General features: G+C 40.3%; 1 protein-coding gene across 4 annotated transcripts in view; it reads left to right on the forward strand.

Annotated features, from left to right (window-relative positions):
• The window catches only part of LOC124131059 (transmembrane ascorbate-dependent reductase CYB561-like), a 39,803-nt gene extending 28,657 nt beyond the window's left edge, over positions 1–11,146 (forward strand). For all 4 annotated transcript variants that reach the window (XM_046494141.2, XM_046494140.2, XM_046494139.2 and 1 more), the window contains 4 exons: positions 6,384–6,616; positions 7,027–7,235; positions 9,443–9,597; positions 10,350–11,146. In XM_046494141.2, the coding sequence (XP_046350097.1) occupies positions 6,384–6,616; positions 7,027–7,235; positions 9,443–9,597; positions 10,350–10,506 (754 nt within the window). In that variant the 3' untranslated portion in view covers positions 10,507–11,146. The remainder of the gene's footprint in view (positions 1–6,383; positions 6,617–7,026; positions 7,236–9,442; positions 9,598–10,349) is intronic.
• The last annotated feature ends 9,143 nt before the right edge of the window (positions 11,147–20,289 follow it).

The raw sequence follows: 20,289 nt of genomic DNA on the forward strand, positions 1-20,289 counted from the left end.
ATCATTTGCAGAACTACCCCGGGACTAACATTTTGACTTATCCCTTATAACAGAACACGCTGACTTACATTTTGGCTTTTCACAGAACACATTGACTTACATTTTGGCTTTTCACAGAACACGCTGACTAACATTTTGGCTTTTCACAGAACATGCTGACTTACATTTTGGCTTTTCACAGAACATGCTGACTTACATTTTGGCTTTTCACAGAACATGCTGACTTACATTTTGGCTTTTCACAGAACATGCTGACTTACATTTTGGCTTTTCACAGAACATGCTGACTTACATTTTGGCTTTTCACAGAACATGCTGACTTACATTTTGGCTTTTTACAGAACACGCTGACTAACATTTTGGCTTTTCACAGAACATGCTGACTTACATTTTGGCTTTTCACAGAACATGCTGACTTACATTTTGGCTTTTCACAGAACATGCTGACTTACATTTTGGCTTTTCACAGAACATGCTGACTTACATTTTGGCTTTTCACAGAACATGCTGACTTACATTTTGGCTTTTCACAGAACATGCTGACTTACATTTTGGCTTTTTACAGAACATGCTGACTTACATTTTGGCTTTTCACAGAACATGCTGACTAACATTTTGGCTTTTCACAGAACATGCTGACTTACATTTTGGCTTTTCACAGAACATGCTGACTTACATTTTGGCTTTTCACAGAACATGCTGACTTACATTTTGGCGTGTCCCTTAGAACTGAACATGCTGATTTACATTTTGGCTTGTCCCTTATAACTTAACATGCTGACTTACATTTTGGCTTTTCACAGAACATGCTGACTTACATTTTGGCGTGTCCCTTATAACTGAACACGCTGACTTACATTTTGGCTTGTCCCTTATAACTGAACACGCTGACTTACATTTTGGCTTTTCACAGAACATGCTGACTTACATTTTGTCGTGTCCCTTATAACTGAACACGCTGACTTACATTTTCGCGTGTCCCTTATAACTGAACACGCTGACTTACATTTTGGCTTGTCCCTTATAACTGAACACGCTGACTTACATTTTGGCTTGTCCCTTATAACTGAACACGCTGACTTACATTTTCGCGTGTCCCTTATAACTGAACAAGCTGACTTACATTTTGGCGTGTCCCTTATAACTGAATACGCTGACTTACATTTTGGCTTGTCCCTTATAACTGAACACGCTGACTTACATTTTGGCGTGTCCCTTATAACTGAACACGCTGACTTACATTTTCGCGTGTCCCTTATAACTGAACACGCTGACTTACATTTTGGCTTGTCCCTTATAACTGAACACGCTGACTTACATTTTGGCTTGTCCCTTATAACTGAACACGCTGACTTACATTTTGGCGTGTCCCTTATAACTGAACACGCTGACTTACATTTTGGCTTGTCCCTTATAACTGAACACGCTGACTTACATTTTGGCGTGTCCCTTATAACTGAACACGCTGACTTACATTTTGGCGTGTCCCTTATAACTGAACACGCTGACTTACATTTTGGCGTGTCCCTTATAACTGAACACGCTGACTTACATTTTGGCGTGTCCCTTATAACTGAACACGCTGACTTACATTTTGGCTTGTCCCTTATAACTGAACACGCTGACTTACATTTTGGCTTTTCACAGAACATGCTGTCTTACATTTTGTCGTGTCCCTTATAACTGAACACGCTGACTTACATTTTCGCGTGTCCCTTATAACTGAACACGCTGACTTACATTTTGGCTTGTCCCTTATAACTGAACACGCTGACTTACATTTTGGCTTGTCCCTTATAACTGAACACGCTGACTTACATTTTGGCGTGTCCCTTATAACTGAACACGCTGACTTACATTTTGGCTTGTCCCTTATAACTGAACACGCTGACTTACATTTTGGCTTGTCCCTTATAACTGAACACGCTGACTTACATTTTGGCTTGTCCCTTATAACTGAACACGCTGACTTACATTTTGGCGTGTCCCTTATAACTGAACACGCTGACTTACATTTTGGCTTGTCCCTTATAACTGAACACGCTGACTTACATTTTGGCTTGTCCCTTATAACTGAACACGCTGACTTACATTTTGGCGTGTCCCTTATAACTGAACACGCTGACTTACATTTTGGCTTGTCCCTTATAACTGAACACGCTGACTTACATTTTGGCGTGTCCCTTATAACTGAACATGCTGTGCACAGAGTGTACCAGTTGATGAAATGTGCAGATTTCTTTGAGTCTCCCCTAATCTCCCTATACCTGCTTAACCCTCCCCATACTACGTGTACTAATGGCGTTCTGCATTTTGAGCTCACCTTGACATTGTCAGACCTGTGAAGATGCGGGTTAGAATAGGTCTTCAGCAAACCATGCTTGTCGTAAGAGGCGACTAACGAGATCGGGTGGTCAGGCTCGGTGACTTGGTTGATGTGGGTCATTGTATCCCAATTGCGTGGATCGATGCTCATGATGTCAGTCACTGGGTTGACTGGCTCAGACTTTATTATTCACAGACTGCTGTCATGCAGCTGGAATACTGCTGAGTGTTGCATTAAACAACAAACAAAGAAAACAAAAACAAAATTGGCATTGTCAAAGTGAGCTGATGTTAGGGGTCTTCATCAAAGTGAGCTGATGTTACGGGTCTTCATCAAAGTGAGCTGATGTTGTGGGTCTTCATCAAAGTGAGCTGATGTTGTGAGTCTTCATCAAAGTGAGCTGATGTCGTCGGTCTTCATCAAAGTGAGCTGATGTTGTGGGTCTTCATCAAAGTGAGCTGATGTTGTGTGTCTTCATCAAAAGGAGCTGATGTTATGGGTCTTCATCAAAGTGAGCTGATGTTGTTGGTCTTCATCAAAGTGAGCTGATGTTGTGGGTCTTCATCAAAAGGAGCTGATGTTATGGGTCTTCATCAAAGTGAGCTGATGTTGTGGGTCTTCATCAAAGTGAGCTGATGTTGTGGGTCTTCATCAAAGTGAGCTGATGTTGTGGGTCTTCATCAAAGTGAGCTGATATTGTTGGTCTTCATCAAAGTGAGCTGATGTTGTGGGTCTTTGTCAAAGTGAGCTGATGTTGTGGGTCTTCATCAAAGTGAGCTGATGTTGTGGGTCTTCATCAAAGTGAGCTGATGTTGTGGGTCTTTGTCAAAGTGAGCTGATGTTGTGGGTCTTTGTCAAAGTGAGCTGATGTTGTGGGTCTTCATCAAAGTGAGCTGATGTTGTGGGTCTTCGTCAAAGTGAGCTGATGTTGTGGGTCTTCATCAAAGTGAGCTGATGTTGTGGGTCTTTGTCAAAGTGAGCTGATGTTGTGGGTCTTTGTCAAAGTGAGCTGATGTTGTGGGTCTTTGTCAAAGTGAGCTGATGTTGTGGGTCTTCATCAAAGTGAGCTGATGTTGTGGGTCTTCGTCAAAGTGAGCTGATGTTGTGGCTCTTCGTCAAAGTGAGCTGATGTTATGGGTCTTTGTCAAAGTGAGCTGATGTTATGGGTCTTCGTGAAAGTGAGCTGATGTTATGGGTCTTCATCAAAGTGAGCTGATGTTATGGGTCTTCATCAAAGTGAGCTGATGTTGTGGGTCTTCGTCAAAGTGAGCTGATGTTGTGGGTCTTCATCAAAGTGAGCTGATGTTATGGGTCTTCGTCGAAGTGTGTTGTCCTTCTCTCTGTTTGCTTTGAAACTTTTCCAAATCTACGGAACATGTCAATATCATGTCCTAGCCACAAGGAAGTAAACTCTTCAGTTTGCAGAATGTAAAATGGTTGTCACAACAGCTCATTTCTGTAAAATATCAGCCACTGTACCAATATCATCACCTCAAAAAATATTGGACATATCATTTTCAATTTTTTTATGGATTTTTATGGGATCTTTTTTTACAGTATAGTAATGTTTTAATTTGGAAGTATTCAATAATGTTGTCATGCCATCTGTTTGAAATACAGCTTTTGTTATGATGTTGAATATCAAATATACTACATTATTTACTTGAACTATAGACGTGATGGAGGTATTGTATCTATAAATATTGTGCTGTGCACGCCAGAAACCTGTGATCTTGGGTTTGAATGCCCTCCGATAATGTTTCTAGGTTTGTGAGCACCATACCCATCCTTGTGGTTTTCCCAAACTGGTAAACGTCTGAGACCTGCATCACTTTCGGCTTTTCTCCTACATGAAGCTGGCTCGCTGCGATATTACTGGCATACTGTTCAAAGCGGCGTTATAAACCCCACTCACTCACTAATCCATTGGACATCCCATATACAACATTTTTTACTTGATTTAAAGACATGAATGAGGTTTCTTATAAATGTACTGCCCTTATTGTCATCATTAAAATTTCAAAATTGTTGACATGTAAAAATAACTTTTTGAAAATATAGTGAACCTTTTCATGAATGTTTGTTTAATGAAAAGAGCTTGAATTTAAGTGTCAACCCTGAAAAGCCCTGAAAATAACCAGAATGGCTTGAAAAGCCTTGAATATACACAAAATGACAAACACTTGTCAAAAAACAAATTAAATTTATGACAGACTTAATATATTTTATTCATTGGTTGTGAAAATAAATCTTTTGGACAATTTATGATATTAACTCTATTTTGTAGATCTTACGACTAATATATTATATGCTGGATTTAAAACAATACTGACAGACTGAGGCGATTGAACCCAACCAAAAACCTTGTAAAATGACAGTTGAAAGATTTAAAAAGGCCTTGAAGTTTGGTGTTCCATATCTGTATGAACCATGCTTTAATTACATCAAATGTAAAGTTGTAATTAACATGATTAACATTTAATATACATGCTTATTTATATATCTTGAATATAGGTCATGAAAAACTATGGAGGCATTAATGAACATGATCAATACAATGTTTAAATATAGAGATTATTACCCAAGTGTTTTTCCATGTTGTGAATAGCATATTTGTAAAATGGTATTAGGCAACCCTTTGGCAAGCATAATAGATATTTTTTATTCCTAATATGGAAACACATGAAGGTTATAATATCGTTATCATATAATGTCATCCTTAAAATAATCGATGTTTAAGATGTTATTTCACTCAATGAAGTTTAGAAACTGTGTCTGAATACAATGTTTGACTTAACTGACCAATTTATCATATAAAACCAAATGACATGCAGCTAGTTTTGTCTACAAAAACAACCCTCCAAGTTGCGACTAATTCAGTCGCATATGCGATATTGTAATTATCCGACCTGTATAAACCCATCGATCGCCACCTGGCTCCTGTCAATAAAATGCCTCAGCGTTAAATCTTATTTTCATCATGAGATAGTCCAGAATTACTTGTAGCTTTTCTTGTTTTAAAAAACATGGCGACACATTGGGAACGTTAGTCAATAGTTTTGAGAAAACGGCATTGTATAGAGCTTGAAAGAAGTTCCTACCAGGTGACCTCATTTGCATATTTAAGAGATCTCGATACCGAGTTAATGTTGTTGGTTCATCACATCAATAACACATGCCATATTATTATATATCATGCATATCCAGCATTGGCACACATAAACCACGCTTGGCACATCCTCCCAGCTTATTTCAAACCGTGCTATAAGGCTATTATTACAGTAAATGTCGTGGCACAACTAACATCTGTACATATTGGACTTCAAAAAGTGTAGAAGATGAATATCGCTTTATGCTCATTATTTTTGTTACACTACTCTCAAAACATTAAGGACTATCAGATTCTTTCATATTACTCTAGTTTATTTGTCATGCCATGACAGACATCACAGGCATCATTGTTTCCTTATGTTAAGCAGATGTATAAAACTAGATGAGATTATGTATGCATAAACTTTGCCTGACCTCCCTACGTGTAACACCACTGGTTGTATCGTAATAGTCCACAGCTCTTCTTAGTTTGTTGTTTAACACCGCACTCAGCAATATTCAAGCTATATGACGGCGGTCTGTAAATAATCGAGTCTGGACCAGACAATCCAGTGATTGATATCATGAGCATTGACCCAAGCATTTGGGATACGATGACATGCTTCAACCTAGTCAAGGAGCCTGACCTTTCGATCCCTTTAGTCGCCTCTAGATCTAGTGCCAGGAGTGCAAACGAGTAAAATAACTAGTTTAGGGTAAAAACTTGTCCCCCTATATATTCACTAGTCACAGACTAAATGACCAGTGGTTATGTCTAAGCCTGTAATGTATGTTCTAGAATTGGCACAGTGGACAGACCATCCACTTGTTCTGATAATCAGTCTGGGTTTGATTCCCAGCACAGATACATTGTGTGTAGCCCAGTTCTGGTGACCACCCACCAGGATATCGCTTGAAAATTGCTCAAAGTGTCTTTTAACCCTTCACTTATTCCTTGTAATTGCAGTCAAGACATGGAAGCCTTTGATGGAGGATCGACCAGTGCCACTTCTTTCTCCATGAAGACGTTCACATGGCTCGTGCTCCTCGTCCAGGTGTTCGGACTGGCGGCAGTCGTTATGGTGGCCGTGTGGATGGGGCACTTCCGAGGGGGTTTTGCCTGGCAGAGTAACCCGGGCCTGGAATTCAATTACCATCCTTTGTTCATGATCATTGGCATGGTGTTCCTGTTTGGTGATGGTAAGTACCATCCTTGGCACCCAGGGGTGGAGGGGTCACTGAGTGGTTTAAGCAACTGCCTGTCTGGCAAAGGCCTAAGTTCAGCGGTGCAATGTGGTTAGTATCATCCATGGCACCCAGGGGTGGAGAGGTAGTCGAGAGGTTTTAACAACTGCTGGCCAGGCGAGGCCTAAGTTCAGTGGCACAATATGGTAAGCTCATTTAAGCTGTCTGCAGCTGAGATATAGCTGAAATAATAAAAAGCCAAAAGTAATTATTTATCATGTTTATGGTCACAAAGTCTTAATGGACTTTCCACAACTTTGTTTTGACTTCCATATTTATACGTTATTTGATTTCCACCTAACTATTTTGACTTATCTTGAAAAGCTGTTATAAGACAATAAATCCAACCCTTCCCCTGTTCTCAGCCATCTTGGCCTACCGCGTGTTCCGGAATGACAACAAGCTGATCATCAAGATCGTCCACGCCTGTATGCAGGCTGGAGCCCTCATCTTCGCCGGTGTTGGACTCAAGGCTGTGTTTGACTCCCATAACTTGGCAGCGAACCCCATCCCCAACATGTACTCCCTTCACAGCTGGCTCGGAATGATCACCGTCGTCATGTTCGGGCTCCAGGTGAGTGCCATGCCCACATGGGGCAGACGTGATCCTTAATACCCATGCAAAGGGTGAGGAATTGGTCCCCCATAGCTTGTGTTTGTCATGCACACACAGGGCAGAATAGGTCCCCCATAGCTTGTGCTTGTCATGCACACACAGGGCAGAATAGGTCCCCCATAGCTTGTGCTTGCCATGCCCGGACAGGGCAGGAAAGGTCCCCCATAGCTTGTGCTTGTCATGCCCCGACAGGGCAGAATAGGTCCCCCATAGCTTGTGCTTGTCATGCACACACAGGGCAGAATAGGTCCCCCATAGCTTGTGCTTGACATGCCCGGACAGGGCAGAATAGGTCCCCTATAGCTTGTGTTTGCCATGCCCAGACAGGGCAGAATAGGTCCCCCATAGCTTGTGCTTGTCATGCCCCGACAGGGCAGAATAGGTCCCCCATAGCTTTTGCTTGACATGCCCGGACAGGGCAGAATAGGTCCCCCATAGCTTGTGCTTGTCATGACCGGACAGGGCAGAATAGGTCCCCCATAGCTTGTGCTTGTCACACACACGCAGGGCAGAATAGGTCCCCCCATAGCTTGTGCTTGTCATTCCCGGACAGGGCAGAATAGGTCCCCCATAGCTTGTGCTTGTCATGCCCCGACAGGGCAGAATAGGTCCCCCATAGCTTGTGCTTGTCATGCCCCGACAGGGCAGAATAGGTCCCCCCATGGCTTGTGCTTGTCATGCATGGACAGGGCAGAATAGGTCCCCCATAGCTTGTGCTTGTCATGCCTCGACAGGGCAGAATAGGTCCCCCATAGCTTGTGCTTGTCATGCACACACAGGGCAGAATAGGTCCCCCATAGCTTCTGCTTGTCACCACACTCAGGGCAGAATAGGTCCCCCCATAGCTTCTGCTTGTCATGCACACACAGGGCAGAATAGGTCCCCCATAGCTTTTGCTTGTCATGCCTGGACAGGGCAGAACAGGTCCCCCATAGCAGAATGGGTCCCCTATAGCTTGTGCTTGTCACACACACGCAGGGCAGAATAGGTCCCCCATAGCTTGTGCTTGTCATGCACACACAGGGCAGAATAGGTCCCCCATAGCTTGTGCTTGTCATGCACACACAGGGCAGAATAGGTCCTCCATAGCTTGTGCTTGTCACACACACACAGGATAGAATAGGTCCCCCATGGTTTGTGCTTGTCACACACACACAGGACAGAGTAGGTCCCCCATAACTTGTGCTTGTCATGCCCCGACAGGGCAGAATAGGTCCCCCATAGCTTGTGCTTGTCATGCACACACAGGGCAGAATAGTTCCCCCATGGCTTGTGCTTGTCATGCCCCGACAGGGCAGAATAGGTCCCCCATAGCTTGTGCTTGTCATGCCCGGACAGGGCAGAATAGGTCCCCCATAGCTTTTGCTTGTCATGCCCCGACAGGGCAGAATAGGTCCCCCATAGCTTGTGCTTGTCATGCACACACAGGGCAGAATAGGTCCCCCATAGCTTGTGCTTGTCACACACACACAGGGCAGAATGGGTCCCCCATAGCTTGTGCTTGTCATGCCCCGACAGGGCAGAATAGGTCCCCCATAGCTTGTGCTTGTCACACACACACAGGGCAGAATAGGTCCCCCATAGCTTGTGCTTGTCACACACACGCAGGGCAGAATAGGTCCCCCATAGCTTGTGCTTGTCACACACACGCAGGGCAGAATAGGTCCCCCATAGCTTGTGCTTGTCACACACACGCAGGGCAGAATAGGTCCCCCATAGCTTGTGCTTGTCACACACACACAGGGCAGAATGGGTCCCCCATAGCTTGTGCTTCTCATGCCCCGACAGGGCAGAATAGGTCCCCCATAGCTTGTGCTTGTCATGCACACACAGGGCAGAATAGGTCCCCCATAGCTTGTGCTTGTCATGCACGGACAGGGCAGAATAGGTCCCCCATGGTTTTTGCTTGACATGCACACACAGGGCAGAATAGGTCCCCCATAGCTTGTGCTTGTCATGCCCGGACATATTGCCGCCTTTGCAATAAAACAAATTCATCCAGTCGCTGCCTTGGCAACAGGCGTCTTTGAATTTCAGGGAGCTGCTGAGGAGAAAAGGATAAAATTTCAGTCGATCCTAGTAATGTTCCGATGGTCAGTTATGATCTTGTTCTCCTTTACTGATCAGAGATCAGTTGTGATTGGTTGTGGTTGGTTGTGTTGCAGTGGGTGTTTGGATTTGTGTCCTACCTGTACCCCAAGGCGGGAATGGCCTCTCGTCGGATGTACATGCCGTATCACGTGTTCTGGGGCATCGCCATCCTCTGCTTTGCTGTGGCAACGGCACTCATGGGAATAACGGAGAAAGTCATTTTCTCAAAGTAAGTGAAGTAGTCACATAGGTGGTAACTGGCGTAAATTTGTTAGGAATGTCCTACTAAAAATATGATTTCTGTCCTTATTCATATGAATAATATGCAAATCTATGGAGAGAAAAATACAAGGACTAAATTTTCATAGACACTGGTAAAGAGAGGATTGTTATTTTCTCTTGCACCGTCTGCTACAAACATGAGTGCGTGTGTTTATCGACTGGTAATAAGTCTGTTTATGTTGTTTCAAAATGACCAATCGAGACATTACACTCGTATTATTATGACTATTGGAAGTTGCTCGAGTCAAACTAGAAACTAAGCGATAAAATTATTGGTTTCCGAATCACATTAATGTATTCTACTGTAGACGATTCAATATCATCGGGTTTTGGTGTCCTGACTACGAGATCGTAACAAAATACTAATAGTAATCTGGGAATGTAGACGGCAATGTACGCACACTGAAACAAAAATAATCGGAAACTTCCAAGCATGTCCACAATTCTTTGGCAACATTATTTTGGCTCCTTTATGTGATATATTAATAGATAAAGGAGAAAGGAAAATGGAAAATCTTCAAATATGTTTGTTTCAAATACTAAATCTTTGATTAAATAATAATTACCTTATTATCACAAGTTTTGGCAGAATAGAAAGAATATGCAGGAAGTTTGATTGCAGCCAACTGAAGGACTAGTCCTGGTACCCTGGGGGAGGTTCATGGGGTTGTGGCCTAACAAATAGCTTTCTTGTTTCAGTATAAGTTACAACAAGTTCATACCCGAAGGAGTCCTGCTGAACTGTCTTGGTCTCACCATCGTAGCATTCGCCACCCTTGTCATCTTCCTTCTGACACGCCCCGAGTTTAAACGCCCCCCAGGACCTGAAGAGGAGCACCTCCAGCTATCTGAGTAATGATTGGCTTAAACACTGGCCAATCAGAATTGGGGACATATCTTGAATAGGTTATACTGGAATTAAGATACATATGGCATTATTTGATGTCGTATATTGAAAAAACCTGAAATTTGCATATTATGTCAAGGCAAACTATAACCTGCTGATGAAATATCAGAAAAATGTAAAATGTGTTTATTTCTATTTCAAACTTTTGGTGAGTTAACAGCATATAAAGAGCTATTGCATAAAGTTTTATATTTCAGTTTTAAAAGGAAAACAAGAAAATATCCTTTGTCTTCTTTATCCACCTATTGCTTATAGCATTTATCAATGATATGACTGGGAATGGTCAATTCACATCTAGGTAAGTTCTCGAATATGTTTCTAGAATCATGACCATTTTCTAAAAACAAAGCTAGTCATGGATGAAAAGTTAGTTTATTTTTGAAACATCAGCTCCCTATTGAGACCTTGCTTACAGTTGTGTGTAGGATTTTCTGATGATGTAATGTAAATGGCAAGCTGAGCAAAATGTTATGACACAGGCTACCCATGACTAACCACTGGCAATGGATGAAAGTAGTGTATGCTTGTATCTCGGTCACAAGCCCAACAACACACTGACAGCTTTCATTTAACAGATCTGGCTTTCAAATTTTTTTTAAAAAATGACGAAATTTGTTTTTCCACCTAGTCAAAAATTAATGAAATTTAGAATTGATTGATATGTAAAGGGAAGTAACTCTTGGATGGCTATTCCCAGACTGGTCCCCTGCCTCTGCTTCGACTCAGCCTGCTGGCTGTGCAAGTGTTCATTAGCCAGCATATCCAACAGAGGCAGTTGACCAGTCTAGGTTCTTCCAAACTGCATTTCATGGTTTCAAGTAACCGACCCGAGGCATCAAATTAAACATATGCAATTTGTGTCCTCGTCTTCATCCTGCAAGTATCCCTCTGCAAGTATCCCTGATTCCAGCTGGGTAGTTCAGTGTCATCTAAGGTGATGTATTACAATGATTCTGTCATATGCAGCCGAACCCTTGTCTGGATAACTGGGGCTCTTGCTGTTTATGATTTAATTACATATCCGAAGCCTGAGTCTTGTAAAATTATGTTTCATCTACTGTGCTCAGCTTTTATGGTCTGTATATTAGGCTTAAAAAATAAAAGAATTGGTTCTCAGGCAGTGGCTTTTGAAAATATAGTGCGAGAGGCCAGTGTTTTTTCTTGGTTGTTCAAACTAGTATGTAACCAAAAATAAACAGATGTGTAACCAAATAAACAGTTGTGTACAATCAAAACGGGGAAAGGGCCTCCCTACATAAATGTATTCCTTGATGAGTAAAATACTGGAAAACAGTATTTGACTTCCATTGGACTTGGTATATTTAAGGATTTTTTTGTTTTTATTTTTAAAATAGAAATAAAAATGAAATGTGCGGTGATCTTTATGATGATGTGGGCGGTGCCAGAGAACCAAGACTATTATTTTTTTATCCTTAAAAATGAAAGATGATGATGTCAAATGGTATTTCCAGGCTAGTGGAAGGTTTGGGCACAGACTGCTCGTCATTCATGTCCTGATAAATTGGGATTCCTTTCGTTTTGGAGAAATGTAATCAATGGTGTATTTCATCAGTATAGTCACTTTCATTCACCATTCCACTCATTGTTTTCCTGTAAAACAGTCTCCATTATTTTGTTTTTGTTTGTAACTATGTAATATTTACATTATTAGGAATATTACATTTATTTATTTCAATATTAAAATAAATGAACTGTGAGATTTATCTCTGTTAAAACAGAATTAGTTGTTTGTTTTAAAAAAACTGTCAAGTATTTCATCCCCATTTTACAATGTATCCACTGAGTGATATTTCCTGCGTGATGCCAATATATTACAATAAGAGCTTGTTTTAAAACAAAGCACTTCTCCGAAAAAGGCCAAAAAGATTAGAAATGGTGATTCAAAATATTATGTATTAATGGTTACCATGGTTACTTGATTAATTCTGTATAACTGTAACACTGTTTTTTCAACCCAAAACCCTCACTTTGTGAAGATCTGGGTCAGAATAGGTCTTCAGCAACCCATGCTTGTCTTAAGAGCCGACTGCTTGTCGTAAGAGGCGACTAATTGGATCGAGTGGTCAGGCTTGCTGACTTGGTTGATGCATGTCATCATATCCAAATTGTATAGATCGATGCTCATGATGTCAATCACTGGATTGTCTTGTCCAGACTCGATTATTTACAGACCGCCGTCGTGTAGCTGGTTTTTCCTAAGTGTGGCGTTAAACAACAAGCAAATAATTCTGTGAATGATTGTAGACTTCACTCATTATGGGATCAAATGTTGCTTGGTGTTGAAGCTCTCTTATGTTGTCTGATCAGTAAGTTGACTTGGAAGTATTGTCTATGATATACAGTTTGGTGAAACTGTTGAAAGCTGTGATCTTACTCCATCATTGATGTAACCATTGATGAACTGTATGTCAAGAGAAATACATCCACACCGAACAGGTGGAGAGATTTAATGCTGAACTGATCTGGTTTATTCAAATATTGCAGTATTTGATTTGTTTTGAATATAAAACATCAGAATAATCGGTCCATTAGCTACCAAAACAGATTCCATTGAACATAAAAGGCAAAATAGCAGTGAAAATTATATGAATGGATCACTAAAGTGAGTTAAAATTTAACGCCGCATGGGCATTATTTAAGTCAGTGGTGACACCAGGTGTTCGTGAAAAGGGTAAGCATGTCCTGGCCTACCCAGTCATTTGTGGTGAGTTCAATGCTCAATGTCAAGTACCAAGCATAAACCTGCCCCTAAACATACATGCACGCATGTCACCATGTACACACTTTCATGTTTTTAATTATTGTTAAAAACTCCATATACGTGACTCAGTCCTCCCTACAACTAATCTAGTTGGGTCTTATCAAAGTGTGCCACTCCCACAATTATCTCTCTATTATTTGGTAAAGTCAATCTGGTGCTGAACACATTATTTCTCTTGATGATATTTCAAAGACTATTTTTATGACTAAAACGGGTGCTGCTGATATTGGTTACCATGGTTACAGTGGAAAGATTCTTTTTCAGTTTCAGTACATATTGTACATGTTTCAGTTTATTTGCCGACATTGATGACCAACTATGGTAACAAATGTCTATTGAAAAATCAAATTTCATGTTTTTCTTTTATGGATAATTTTTTGATGCATTGAAATATCCATCATATTGAGATTTCATTACAGTTAATAACTGATTTCTGACGTAGTTTACACTTTCATTCCAAACCTCATTTTACACTTATCTTTCACGATAGACGATCAATGCACTTAATTACGCATCCTATGTGAACTGACATCAGCTCTTGTATTCTGCCGCTGCATTGTGGGCCTTCTTCATGTGATCTGCGTGTTGTCACTGTCATCAACCGTTGTATCGTCGTCCGGAGTATATTCTATCTGAACTATGTAACTGTTTGAAATGTTGTCTTAGAGATTAAGATTGTGTTTGTGTGTTTGTAATATAACTGATTCAAGGACAGAATTTTTCTTGATGTATTGTTCTGAACTGTAAAGAGTTACTTGCAGTCAACACAGTTAGTGCAGAATATTTTAATACAATTATGAATAACAAATATAAGTGGAATATCAATATACAGAGTTCATAGTTCATTATTTTATTCAAATCTCTGTCTGTCATTATTCTTTGCACACCTCTTCCCCGCTCAGCTTCCCCCCCCCCCCCCCCCCCCCCCCCCCTATCCCTCTTCCTCACTGTCCCTGTGCCTCTGGGCAAGGTGTTGTGAACAAATAGAGCTTGAAGTCCTCGTTAAACTGACCTAACAATAACAAAATCTTCAGTGTACTCTAATAAGGAGAAATGATTGTTCAGGCTACATGAAAGGTTCTTGATACTGTGTGTGCATTACAGGGTAGACCGGACAGCATAGCAATATCATCCAATCACATTGCATGATTTACTTTACCTCGCAACACAAACTATCATAGGTTAGAAGTGAAGAGAACATATGTGAGCTGTCTCCTGGAATGTATACACTGATATGTGGAGAATGTGCAATACGTGTTGTGTATACTGTAACCATAGTGACCATCCGGTAGCCATGGATGTATACTTGTCACTTTGTGTCAGAAGTCAAGTTCTGTAAGTGTTAACGTTGTGAAAACAAAGTATCTTCAAATCGGAAGATTATTTCGTGATCCATCCTCGATTACCCAATGAATTATTTTTCCATTCTTTTTTAATAAAAACTCTGGATCCCATTCTCCACCACAGCTTTGTTATTAATGACATGACGGTCAAATTACTCGGTTCTTTGGTCAACTTTGCCGGCAAGCTCAAATACTCCAGAACACCTTGTGGAATAAGAGCTTCCCTCTGTCATGTGCAAATAGTCAGGGAAACATGTTTTCTTGCCAAGAGTTTTTTAATTTTTTTATTTTGATTTGTTTATACATATCAAGGGCTCGCTTAACATGCTTACATGAGACTAAACTTTTAATGTAGATCTATGCCGAACTTGCGTTATTAGAAATATTTTTATTGGTTGTTGATTTGAAACTCTTCATCAAGAGAAATGGAACTGGTGACGTAACTTCCAAAATGAGGCTGTGGTTGAGAATAGGTCCAGAGTATATAACATGATATATTTTTTTCCCTCTCTTCTTTATTTATCATCATATACTGGCGATATGATACACTGGATAATTGAGGTGATTTGGACCAATCGGTCATATGTGATTTGTGAGTTTCATTGAAGTCAATGCAGGTGTAGGTAGTACCGTACAGTGTAGCTACGTAATGGCTGTTCTTCATGCTTTGCCTTCGTGCAGTCAGTATGTCCCCTGACAAATCGTGTCTCCTCCCAACATCAGAGGCATGTCATATATGGAAGCCTCTGCCTAAATTCTCCGACAAAACTTGAGTTACTGTATGGTATGTTTAAGTACGAGAGACACATCGGTAACTAAGAGGTAGACTAGTTTTAATATCTTCTCAAACTATCTAAATCATGCCATTATTAATTGATTTGTTTTTGTCCTTCTATTACCATGATTACAGTGAAATACTTCAATGAATTTTCAAATTGAGCTGGGGGCGGTCGGGTAGCCTAGTGGTTAAAGCGTTCACGCGCCACGCCGAAGACCCGGGTTCGATTCCCAACATGGGTACAATGTGTGAAGCCCATTTCTGGTGTCCCCCGCCGTGATATTGCTGGAATATTGCTAAAAGCAGCATAAAACCAAACTCACTCACTCAAATTGAGCTGTAGTATAACTGGAATCAGCAAGTCACTATCTTGTCATTCATGTGCATACTAGGCGACTATGCTTGTCGTAAGAGGCAACTAACGGGATCAGGTGGTGATGCATGTCATATTCAAATTGTATAGATCTATGCTCATGATATCGATCACTGGATTGGCTGGTCCAGACTCGATTATTTACAGACCGCCGTCATGTAGCTGGAATTTGCTAGGTGGCCAGGTCTTCGGTGTGACGAGCGAACCGTTTAACCACTAGGCTACCCGACCGCCCCTAATACTGTAACAAGTTATGTATTGATGATGGAGAGTGCATGAGTAACATTTGTTTCTTCTTTTTTTAAAAATAACATTGCTGCATAAGAGGTAGACAGTACTGTATATTGACCCTTCAGCCACAAGATCCTAAATCAGAACAAGTAGACAGTATACTGACAGTATTAAATTCTTACAATTTAACTCAGATCTTTTCCTATGATTTGATACCTCTATTCATCACGAACATTGAGAGGTATCAAATCAGTTTAAAAGGTCTAATGTGTATACATATTCTTATTACTTTTAATATAAATAGGATTAATGAAGATTTATGGAACGTGTACTAATTTTCTATACATATTATCATGACTAATTATAAAATAAATCACGCTTCTCAACACTGAGATATGGGCTTTGTGGACTGTGGGGCGCTGATCATCTTCCCGAGGCAAGGGAGTTAACTGACTGTAAAAGTCTAGTTTCCACCCTTGCCGAACTAGGCTAGAATTCCAAAGTTACATTTTGGGGTACTAACCTGTCTATACATCGTCCGAGTGAAATCGTCAAAAGAACAAGATATCCTGTTCGTTATCAACATGGATTTCAACATGCAGATAATGATTGACTGCAGGATGTGCAAAACATGTTTACCGTCAAATGGGCGTCAACAGATATTTTCCAAATCTTTTCATGTTTTGGTGCTCAAATGATTTGATGCACTTCGCTAGGTAAGGCCCGTTCTATTACAATATAGATCTTGATTATCGATCAGATCGTCTTGACTAGGGGCCGTCATATTGTTTGAAGCAAATGAAAGTGATATGTGAGATGGAATCTGATTGGTCAATAGAAGGGACATAGAAGGGACATAACTCGTAATGGCCACTGATGGCACTACGATCGAGCCACGAAATTCCAGCGTTGTTTGGCAAGGGTGGAAACTGGACTGTTGTAGTCAGTTAACACCCTTGCCTCGGGAAGATGGACACTGATAGGTTGCTGATGGTGGTGTTGATGCTGTATGTGTTTGTTATGTATTCCTGCAGTTGTTGTTCATGGTTGTTGTCTGTTGTTCTTCATCACTGTATATTAGACTATGAAGTATTTTATGTATATTATGAAAATAAATTTATTGATGTTGCATTCAATTCTTTGTCATGCTTTCTCTGATTATTCTTTGTATGTGTTGCTTACACAGGACCATGTAACTAATTATAACAATTAAAATTTAAAAAAGTCGCCAAAAAGATCAAGGGCCTCTTCTATGCTTATTTTTGCGACTTTTTAATTTTTTATTGTTATAATTAGTTACATGGTCCTGTGGTTGCTGATAATGTATTATTTGAAAACAAAATGAATAAATATGGAGATAAGCATTCTGTTTTTATCAGATGCAGGTAATTTTGATTTGAAACCTCTGACTGAAAGCTCAGTATGTTGAAGGACATGTTTTCAAGGCTTTGTCAATAAATCTCCTTGTGAGCGTAGTTGAACACAAGCTATTTCATGGTGGCCTTTATAAGACTGAGACTAGACCAGCCAGGACAGTGGTGCAGCCTAGTGGTTGAAGCGTTCAGTCATTCCACCAAAGACCCTGGTTCGATTCCCCACATGGGTAGAATGTATGAAGCCCATTGCTGGTGTACCCCACCATGATATTGCTGGAATATTGCTAAAAGTGGCATACTCACTCACTCTAGACCAGCCAAACCAGTGAATGAAAACATGAACAATCACCCATGACCTACAATCAGTCACTGAGCCAGATTACTAAAGTACTCATTGAAATGAAAAAAAAACTGTTTTGCTGGATTTAATAATCGACACAAAGCATTATGTAGATGTAAATACGAAATAACAAAACAACTGGAAAAGTACTAGTCTTGATTTGCTAGTTTTAACTGAGTGCTCAATACAAAATGTACTTTACAGGAGGTAATTTGTAGGTACTTTCAACATTCAAAAATAAAACTAAGTCCAAATTGACATGGCAGAAACAGGCTATAGGCATTGTGCAAGTTAGCCTTGAAAAAAAAAAGTTATCAAAACAACAATAAAAATAACAGCTATGTTTATGTACATAATAATAATGACATGTAAGTTGTTGTTTGAGAAGGGAATATGTTACTTTTACGTTCTGATATTTTGACGATGATTCACTATCCCACAATGCCACTCACAAATCACTAACCACTGACAAATCACATGCACGTGGGTTTCAAGCACCTGTTTTCACCTGTCGTCAAGGTGTCATATAGGTCATGGACATTCACCTTGATCTACTAACACCTGGTTATGCACAGTTTCACGATAGTCTGTTTTATTCATATTTTTACACACTTTTACGTGTTAAAAGAAATAAAAACCTTTGATACGCTGTATTTGTGACAAGGCCCAATTACTACTAATTGAGTTGTTTGAATATTTACAGATTTTGTATATTAACTGCATTTATTTAAAATCTGAGATCGCAAAAACAGTTTTTTTTCATTTCCGTGAGTACTTTTAGTTTTCACTTGTTTGTTGCTTAAAGCCACACTCAGTTGTGTTCCAGCAAATGTCAGGAATCTGCTATAAAACCTATTGACTATTTTGGCAGTGTTTTGTCTAAATTATTGCTCGCTTGATAGAAAATTAAGCTAATCAGTCGGACTACTTAGATTCCTTATTTCAGATTACCTATTCAAGGCTTTCACGATCAATACCAATATTTGACAATTAAACTGCGCTTTCAGCGACGTTTATAGAAACGTCTCGTGTGTGCTTCTCTCTTGGTTCATGTACGACTACTGGGATCATGCGATGAAATTTTATGTCACACAAACAGACCTACCGGATATATCCCGAGCGCCTGAAGCCTTGTTGCAAATATGATCAATCTTTCACACAAAAACACAAAAATAAGTAAGGTCGCCCTGACCTTGCCCGGTGGTGTCGGATGAAACAAGAACTATACAGTGTCTGAATGGGGTTAAACTGCTTCGTAGTATCTCAGTGGGCAAACACTGTAAAACTAGTAAACACTTGTGCCAGCAGACAAACACACACGTGCATGCACGTTGCAATTGTGAAAGAAATGAAATAATCTTGAACTCGACGTTATTTAACCCCATTTTACCCAATCTCTTTAAAATCAGATCTTAGTTCTGACTGACTGACTGAACTGAACTGAATTTTAATTACACCCAGGTCGCTATCAGCGGTATTATAGGTATCATTTCACCAACGTTTATATGTACATATAAATATAGGTTAAAACAACATTAAACATTCACTTGCATACAAGGAAAGGTAATTTAGATGATTTCCCTGAGTTTACTTTTGCTCCCAAACATATTATTCTTAGTTTAACCAAGTTTAATAGATGGAGTCTTCCAAGTTCTCCATTTACCATAAAATTTAGAGTACCTTTTCTTCATGATAAAATATGTTTTTTGAAATCATTGGAACACGGTATCGGCTGACGGAACATGCATCATAATTGGGTTGAATCTGAGATTCGAACTCAACCGACCCTTTCAGCTAAGAGATACAAGCCTTGAGATTTAGGCATCTTAGAAAGCAGTAGCTTGACCTTGGATATACGTGATGATACGTTATTTCTGAGACTCTGCTTCAAGTGATCCCTTGTTGAAGGATTGATATTATACTTCCACTGGCTACATATCACCCAGTTCCATCAGACTGATACCCGCTAACGCTGTTTCAAATTCAGCCAATACAAATACAGACACACTAATTTATATGTACAAGTGTGTCCATGATTGAAAACGTTGGCGTGCTGAGACAATGGGTGGTCCTGTTCTGCTTGTATGTACAGGAAGATACGTCCTCAGTGTCCATAGAGTCCTATGTCAATCTCATTAAAATCAGATCTTAGTTCTCACTGCCGCTAAACAAAGCGGCAGCGAGAACTAAGATCTGATTTTAATGAGATTGAATCCTATGACCTTGTAGCAACCCATCTGAGAGGATTGAATAGTTCAACGACTTGGCTAATGGTGAGTTATTGTTGCTCTTGAAAGCTGTCAGCCACTGAGTGGCCTGATGCAGACTACATTGTTTACAGTTCGACCCGGTAGAGATGGATGGTTGGTTGGTTGGTTTGTTGTTTAACGCCGCATTCAGCAATATTCCAGCTATATGACGGCGGTCTGTAAATAATCGAGTCTGGACCAGACAATCCAGTGATTGACATCATGAGCATCAATCCACGCAATTGGGATTGATGACATGC

This window comes from Haliotis rufescens, unplaced genomic scaffold, assembly GCF_023055435.1.
Source record: "Haliotis rufescens isolate VD_foot unplaced genomic scaffold, xgHalRufe1.0.p SCAF_10, whole genome shotgun sequence".
NCBI classification, from domain to species: Eukaryota; Metazoa; Mollusca; class Gastropoda; order Lepetellida; family Haliotidae; genus Haliotis; species Haliotis rufescens.